The sequence below is a fragment of the Drosophila kikkawai genome, chromosome X, assembly GCF_030179895.1.
Source record: "Drosophila kikkawai strain 14028-0561.14 chromosome X, DkikHiC1v2, whole genome shotgun sequence".
Lineage (NCBI taxonomy): Eukaryota > Metazoa > Arthropoda > Insecta > Diptera > Drosophilidae > Drosophila > Drosophila kikkawai.
In genome coordinates, this window is record NC_091733.1 from 8,497,266 (window position 1) to 8,505,583 (window position 8,318).

General features: G+C 52.5%; 1 protein-coding gene across 1 annotated transcript; it reads right to left on the reverse strand.

Moving 5' to 3' along the window:
• Window positions 1–691: 691 nt before the first annotated feature.
• Window positions 692–8,290, reverse strand: Spt6 (transcription elongation factor Spt6). The gene is made up of 6 exons (XM_017173394.3): window positions 8,139–8,290; window positions 7,882–7,966; window positions 6,789–7,021; window positions 6,495–6,614; window positions 6,291–6,442; window positions 692–6,234 (listed from the first exon to the last, which is right to left on the reverse strand). The coding sequence occupies exons 1-6, from the start codon at window positions 8,175–8,177 to the stop codon at window positions 1,146–1,148; spliced, it is 5,718 nt and encodes a 1,905-aa protein (XP_017028883.1). The 5' UTR covers window positions 8,178–8,290; the 3' UTR covers window positions 692–1,145.
• Window positions 8,291–8,318: the final 28 nt, after the last annotated feature.

The window sequence follows — 8,318 nt, forward strand, 5'->3', positions numbered from 1 at the left end:
GAAAACAAAATGGCGGCTGTGCAGCATGTCTTCGTAGGCCCTATTTTTTTGAAAGGGGTCCATGGCCGAAAACCTAACGTCCTTAATTTTTTATCAAGAACAAAAAATTAAATTTTGTTAGTTTCTGTATCTCAACCGCTATCGACACACGTAGGATTTTTTCGATATTTTGATTTTTAGCAAAATGGTGAGTAATTAATTAAAATTTTCAATTTTCATGAAAAAAAAAACGTCACAAAATTGTTGATAAAAAAAAAAGTAAGAAAAAAAAAAAAAATCCTACGTGTGTCGATAGCCATAGGTATTTTGGATATACTGTCAAAATTTCAGTTCGATCGGTTAAGATTTGTTTGAGTTATGTTTTCGGCCAACTCAAAAAAAGTGGTTTTGAGAAAAACGCGTTTAAAGTTTTAAGATCGTATATATTTACATGAGAGGCATCGCCGCAGAATGAAAAATTTCGACACTTAGACACATTTGCCGGACTCTATCGTTTGGTATATTATTTTTATGACCCTAAAGAATTTTTTAAGCAAAAAAAAATTTTTTCGATTTTTAAAAAAAGTTACTCAGATGTCCCCCCTTAATTGGGTGCAAAATGGGATACTGTTAAAAAAAATAATATTGTGGCAAAATACCAAGGATAGCCTCATAGGCTAAGGGAATTCCCAGAAATAAGAACTCAAACATATACTGTTTCTGGTCAGAAAAAATTCAAATTTATTTTTCGTCCTTCGCCTTCGTCACAAACTTTAGTTCAGCTTCAGCTGTTGCTGTTAGCTGCTTTCTACCTTTGACTTTTGACTTCTGATTTCCGAGTTTCGACTTTTCACTTTCCACTCTTGACTCCCTCGGACTCGTCGCCGTGACTCCTGACAATTTCGGATTATATGTATAGAGGTGTTTTTATATATTTATATATAACGCGATTAGTTTCGATTTGCACTTAACACTAGTTATCGTTGAGGATCAATGCCAAACGCACATCAACTTACTAAGATTAGGGTGCAGCTGCCTCTCCGCCAGCTGCGTGTGTGTATTATTATTGTAGGGTTCTGTGTTCTGTTCTCTGATCTCTGTTCTGTTCGGTTCTGTTCTCGTTCCGTACATGCTATATATAGTTATGTTAGTGTTCTTTACGTTAGTTAGTTCTCGTCGTAGAGGGGCGTGGCATCGCCCAGATTCATCGAGTGCGGCGAGGTGTTGGTCCGCGGCGTACTCCGCACAGACACCTTCGAGGATAATGCTCCCGAGCCGTGCCCGTGACCATGACCGTGCCCATGACCATGCCCATGCCCATGCCCATGCCCATGCCCATGCCCATGTCCATGCCCGTGTCCATGTCCATGTCCATGGTTAACTCCCATGCTGCGATTGTGCCCGCTGCTGCTGTGGTAATCATTGCCAGGGGTGGAGTTGTAACCTCCACCGCTGCCACCCATTCCCATGCCCATGTTCATGCCCATTCCCTGCTGCTGCGGATGATGGTGCTGCTGCTGTTGTTGTTGCTGCTGCTGCTGTTGCTGCTGGGATTGTGGTCTGCGTCTTGCCCAGGAATCATTGGCCAGCTGCCAGTCGAGGTTCTCTTTGGCACGTTGCTGGTGATGCGGCTGCATGCTGTAGGCATTCGAACCGCCACTGCCGCTGCCAGCTCCACCACCACCCATGTCATAGTAGCTCCTGGGCGTGGTGCCTGTGGCAGAGCTGCCATAGTGATGCAGCTGGCTGGACGAGGATTGGGAGCTGGGACTTGGGACATTGTGGCCATAGCGCGGCGTCTGCGAGGCATGCGGCGTGTAGGGCGTCATGAACGGTGTCTGGCCACTGGGCGTGTACGGAGTGTTGATGATGGCTCCAAACGAGGGCGTTGACGAGAGGCCGCCATAGTGGGAGGCAGCACTCGCTGAGGCAGCTGCCGCCGCCAGGGAGGCGTTTGTGGTGGCGCCATAGCTCACAATGGAATGCGATACGGAGTAGGCGCTGGAACTGCCGCCACCACCACCACCACCAGCACCACTAGCTCCTCCACCGCCGCTGGTGCTGGAGCTGCCCACACCGCCGGAGCTACTGATGGCACTGCGAGGCGTGCCGCTTAAATTACTGCTGAGGCTGTACGGCGGCTGGGATGAGGAGAGTAAGGAGGCCGAGGCCGAGGGCGGCGGACGCATGCTGTGCAGGCCATGCAGCGGGGTGGCATTCGAGCCCGACGAGGTGAAGGCCGGCGAGGCAGTCGGATCCAGCCAGTGCTCCTTGAACCAGCGCAGCAGACTGTTGATCGAGTCGAAGATCTGGCCGCGGAAGCGATAGCCCTCGGGCATCACCGTCACATACTCGTGCCGCACCTTGGTCTTGGGCAAGTAGGACAGCAGGAACTTGCCGGGCATGCTCCACGATGCCGTGAAGAAGTAGTGGATCTTCTTGGGGTCTCGCGTCTTCTCGTCGCGCAGCACCTGCTCCATAAAGTCGCGCTCGTTGACATTGGCCGGCGCCTTGTTCGGCTTGTAGTACTTGTACTGGATGAGCTCCCGGGCGGCTACTGCCATAGGATTGATGTGTCGCGCTATGATCTCGTCCAGATCCTCAAACTCCTCGGTGCCAATCCAGAGGCTGCGCCCCAGGCTGTACTCATTCTCCTTGCCTTCCTCGCGCACATCAATGTGCTGGAAGATGAGGTCGGCCACCTTCCACGTGGCGGTTAGATGATCCTTGGACTTGCTGCTCGGTCGTATGGCCACCTCACCCTGGTCTGCCTCCGCCAGCATGGCCACCACCTCGGCATAGGATTTGTTAAAGAAGCTGGGATGGGCTATAACCCGGCGGGCGTAGGTCTTGCGCTTCAGCGCCTTGGCCTTCGCATCGCTGGCCTTCCGGTTGTCCAGCTCCTCGGTGACAAAGTCGTAAAAGGCATCCCTGCGTGGCCGCCACTCGTTGTTCACATCCTTGAGGTCTGCTGTCTTCGAGGAGCAGTCCACCGAAAACCGATCAATGTCGATCTTAATGATCCGCACATGAATCATCTGGGAGACACGGACGCGCTCCTCCGGATTGCGAACCTGTTTATCCGACAGATTCTTGATGTGTATAAAGCCGGGCAGGCCGTTCTCCAGCCGCACACGCACTCCTGACGCCTGGCCGGGACAGGCGTTGGCATCAAAGTGATTCCACACCTCCGATAGCTCGGGGAAGTCATCCTTGTGGCAGAAGGGACACTGCCAGCTGTCGCTGGTGTCGATGCGCACGGGATTCGCGTTGTCCAGCTGCTCGCCCTGCGGCCGGCGGTAGGTGAAGCCCGTCACCATGGCCGTCACGCACTTGCCCACGTAGAAGGAGTCGGGCGTCTCCTTGGTCAGCATGTCGAAAAGTTCCTCCGCACTGGGCTTGGTATACTCCGAGCGATAGTCCTTGTACAGGCAGCTCAGCTCGTTCCGGATGTCGTACAGGGTGATGCTCTTGCTGCCAAAACCCTGACGCTCCAGCTCCACGGCAAAGGCGTCCAGATCGAGATCCTTGAGACGTTCCGGCGACTCTAAAATTTCTTCAAGGGCTCCGGCCGGATTGGTCTCCTCGTCATCGTACTCCATGGCATCGATGGCCATCTTGCGGGCCCACTCGTAGGTCTCGGGATGCACACGGGATCCGTCGAGGACCTCCACATACGCCTCAGTACTGTCGCCCAGCGAGGATGTATCGATCTTTATGAAGCCGCTGCAGTTGATGAAGACCTTCGGCCCCAGGTGGCACACGGTGACCAGCTGGGTGCGGTTCTCCAGCCGCTGGTTGCTCTGCTTGAGCAGCTTCAGCAACGCCTGACCCTTGCGCGGACCCAGGCCGCAGGTGTACTGCAGCAGGTTGGTGGTGCGGGCATTCTGCACCATTAGGTTGATGTCCAGGCCCACCTCGCTGGTCCGGTTGATGAACTCCAGACTGAGCTGCTCCAGCAGCTGTTCGCGCGGCACCCGCTCCTGCAGCGGATGGTACCGCAGGCAGAGAATCTCGTCATCCGCATCGCACAGCTGCGAGTATTCCACGAGGGGATCCTGCATCTTGCGGGCCAGGGAGACGGCCTGCTTGAGCAAAGCCGGGTACTCCTTGAAATCGGACTCACCCTTCTTGGAATTGGCATAGATCTTGGCCAGCTCGTTGTCGATAATCTCTACCTCGATGGGCGGAAACTGCTCGGATGTCTCCAGCTCCTTGAGTATCTCCTTGATGTCCGCCTGGATGGTTTGGGCGTCGCGTGACTCTGCCCCAATCACCACTATGTGCGGCTTTTTCATCTTGATGAAGTCGCTCAGCTTGCGCAGATCGGCCAGCTTCTGGGCCTTTTCCTCGGCATTGTGAGAGTTCTTGCGCTTGAGGATGTTCGGGAGTCGCAGATAGTCGGATATATCACCCTCCACGGTGGTTACTGCACAGAAGGCGGCCACCGACTGGTCCGGATCGTAGGCCAGGGCCAGCACCCGGATGCCACGCAGCGTGCTCCACTCATCGTAGTTAAAGTCGGCGGGCAGCTGTGGCTTGTAGGGTGCCACCTTGAGCCACTTGTACAGCTTGGCCGTGCAGGAGCGCAGAACGAACTGCTGCGCCTCTTCATGCAGCGTGGCGCGCAGCTCCTTGATCAGGTCCGGGATGACCCACTTCTGCAAAGCCAGCTTCACGCAGTCGGCACGCAGAGCATTCCACTCGAGGACATGCTTGGAGAACTGATCGAGGTGGTACAATGCCTTGGCCTCCTCCACATAGTCGCCGGGCGGCCCGTTGGCACTGGCATTGCCCTCGAACTCCTCGAGAAATGTGATCTCCAGCAGCTTCTCCTCCTCGGCCATCATCAGCTTGATGAACTGGTCGCCAAAGAGATCACCCACCGGCTTCTTGGCCACATACTTCATGGGATACACCGGCGAGTTCTCGTCGATTAGCACCATGCCGTTCTTGGTGGGCCGAATGTTGAGGCGTGCCCTATCGAAGTACACTTCCCGCATGGTCTTGCGGAGCAGGGGCTCCTGGGCCAGCTGGCGGGCCACCACATACTTGGCCGCGTGCAGCACCTCGTCAACGGTCATGAAGCGCGGCGATAGATACTGCTTGGCCAGCTCCGTGGGACCGACGCTCTCCTGGGTGACCTCATTGCGCTGGTAATTGTCGCGCAAATTCTCCGCAAACTGTTCCGGCGTGAGGCCAAAGTGCTTGGCAAAGCCACAGATGCCCGCCTTGCGGAACACCGCATAGGGACTGCTGTTGGGCGCCTGCTTCAGCTGATCGTCCACCAGCTCCTGCTCGTCGTCGTCGTTCTCCGGCTCGGGTATGTTGGTTGGAGCTCCCTCCGCCGTCGCCGCTGCCGCCGCATCCTCGCCATTCTCGGCAGCCGCCGCCTGGCGACGTGCCTTGGCCTCGCGACGCTCTTGGAGCTGCTTGCGTCGCTGCTCTGCCTGCATGCGCGGCAGCTCATGGGAGTAGTTCAGGAGGAAGTACATGTGGACGTCCTTTAACTCCTCCATCGACTGGACATCGGCCAGGCGCTCAAAGTCACTGTCGGGCATCAGGCGGACGTCATCTGGGAGTGGCTTTTCCGGATCCGCGCAGAGCGTGTCCAGCTGGAACTGTCGCATCTTCTCGAAGAGAGCTTTTAGCTTGCGCTTCCGCTCGGTCAGCTGGCACCAGCGCTCATCGTAGTAGTAGATCTTCCACAGGTCGTCGATGTTTAGCTCTGGCTTGACATACTCTTTGCGGTAGAAGGCAATGAAGGGCACCTCCAACTGCTGGTTGCGTATGAACTCCAGGGTCTGCTTGATCTTGTTGACTGCCGTCGGTGGCTTGCGCAGTTTCTCGCGACTGTCGGCCTTTTCCTGCTCGGAAACGGTCTGTTTGCAGAAGGCGAACCTATAGATCCAGTCGGCCTCGTCATCCAGCTCATGGGAGCCCTCAAAGACGGGAGTGACGGGCACCTGGCGCAGCTGCATCCGCTCGGGTATGTCTGTCTGGCGAATCTCATTGTCCAAGTCGGTAAAGTGACCGCGCTTCAGTTCGCTGGGTTCATAAATGTCGAAGATTGTCTTCTTGGCCACCTTCTTTTTGAGAGCCTTCTTCTTCTTGACGCGGGATTCTTCGCCGGCGCCCAGATCATCGTCGTACTCATCTCCCTCGGAATCTTCCTCGTACTCGTCCTCCTCGTACTTGGAAAAGTCGTCGTAGTCAAAGTCCACGCCGAAGATGTCCTGGCCCTCCTGCAGGGATCTATTAAGGCAGGTTATATCAAAGGATACAGATAGTTGGGAAGGATAACAACTTACGCATCTGTAAAGATGGGTCTTCGCTTCTTCTTCTTCTCGGCTATGGGACGTCCATTGTCATCCACAATGAAATCATCTGCATCCGACTCCGAGTCATCCTCGCCAAAGTCATCCGCCTCTCTGGGACTTCTCTCGCTGCGATGCTCAACGCTCTGTTGTATGGAAAGGGTTAATAAACGCGATGTGAGGGGTTACACAACCTACCTCATCGTTCTCATCGAACAGCTGCTCGGCGATTTGTTCGCGGGCCAAACCCTCGTCCACATGCTGCTCCTCGCCATCGCTCTCATTGTCATGGATGCGACGCAGACGCTTGAACCGTTTCTAAAAGGAGAGGAAGTACAATAAAAACGATGTCTTAAATTCCTGGTTTTTTTTTTTTTGAAAAGTTTTAATGGTTTCTTTAGTCTTGGCTGCAACAATAACAATTCTACTAGTATCAAATAACAATTAACATGTAGTAGAGATAAAGAAATTCCTGGTGAACCTTCAACCTACCCGTCTCTCGACTTTAACACCCAGATTCTCTTCAATCAAATCGTAGTCATCATCCTCCAGCCGATCGTCCAGATCATCGTCTTCATGCTTTTTACGCTTTTTGCCGCTACCTCCACCGCCTTCGTCATCGCCACCGCTACCGGTGTCAGAGTCATCGCCACTGCCGTCATCCTCCTCGATGGGATTATCGTCAATTAGATCCTTGAGCTCTTCGCGCAGCCGCTCCTCGTCATCTGTTTTGGGTAAATTGTAGAGAATATATTTAAAATAGGGTGAACACATCCGGATCAACTGGTTGCTCCTCGCCCAGGGGTGGGAGGAGAATGGTTAAATTTCCAGAGCGTTGGAGCATGCCTTAACCATAACACAACACTGTATTGTTTTTTTGCACCTGTTAAGCTGTCACCTGCCCATCGGTTTCCTTTCGTGTTCTAGTAAGCTTTGCCTCCTTTCTCGCTAGTTGCTATAAAATAATCTTCTATAAAGTAACTAGAAGAGTGCCTAGAATGGAAAGGTTTGGACAAGTATGTTGATGTACAATATTGCCCGAAAGAACAAGAAGCGCCACTTGGTATGATGAAAATTATCCTATGATGAAATCGCAACTTTTATTTAAAACTATGTGATTTGCCATTGGAAGTGCAGAGATACATAGGAATAAATCCATTGATGGCTGCCGCAGTTGCCATCCATTGATTATTCCAAGAGATGCAGGCAGCATAATTTCGATTGCAATTTCTCGAAGAAGCCGCGTTAGCTGCTCCTCCAATTCGCCGCATTTCGCACACACCGAAACAAAGCCACATACCCGAGCGGTGGCTGCGCTAATTGTTGTTGGCTTGGCCATGGCCACGGTAGCACGGTAAAAACACAAGACATAACCTCAAAGTTGTAAACAAAAAAAAAAAAAAAATTTAGGAGCAAAGCGGGCTGCGCTTTCCCGCGCTCCCTTGGAACTTATGTGTATGTACTGTCCACCGGGCAGACACAGCCGAGATCGTTGGAAAAGAGCGAAGCGGAGTAACGCCGCTGCACAATTGTGTTATTGTCGGCGGCACGCACCCTGCTCGCCGCGCGCTGGAAAGAAACGCACCTTCTTCCTCCTCGCTGCTGTCGGAGACCGCGGCCTTCAACTTCTTGAGTTTCTTGCGCTCGTGCACGTCCAATTCTTCCTCCTCCTGCAAAAAATAGAAAAGTCCAAGGAAAATGCAATATATATGTATATATTTATATGTATGTATATTTATCGCGCACAGATATACACACATATACACATAGTACGTACGCGCGCCTACAACAGAACGCAACGCAACGCGAAAAGTCCGCCTTTGAGCGGTGAGTGCGACTTACCTCAGATTCCTCGGCCTCGGAATCCAGAAATTCGGCCATCGTAATAAATTAAATATTAAACTATATGCTTAAAAACGAATTTAACTAAAATAATGCACAATAAACGTCTCTTGCAGTGTCACAATAAAAAAAAAACGCGAAGACGAAGAAGCAGAAGTGTCAAAATTGTGGGTGATCCCC

Coding starts and splice junctions, on each gene's coding strand:
- Spt6 (XM_017173394.3), bottom strand. CDS start 8,177: ATGGCCGAATTTCTGGATTCCGAGGCCGAGGAATCTGAG. Junction 7,022..7,881: donor CAGCAGCGAGGAGGAAGAAG/GTGCGTTTCTTT, acceptor TACCCAAAACAG/ATGACGAGGAGCGGCTGCGC. Junction 6,615..6,788: donor GTGTTAAAGTCGAGAGACGG/GTAGGTTGAAGG, acceptor CTCTCCTTTTAG/AAACGGTTCAAGCGTCTGCG.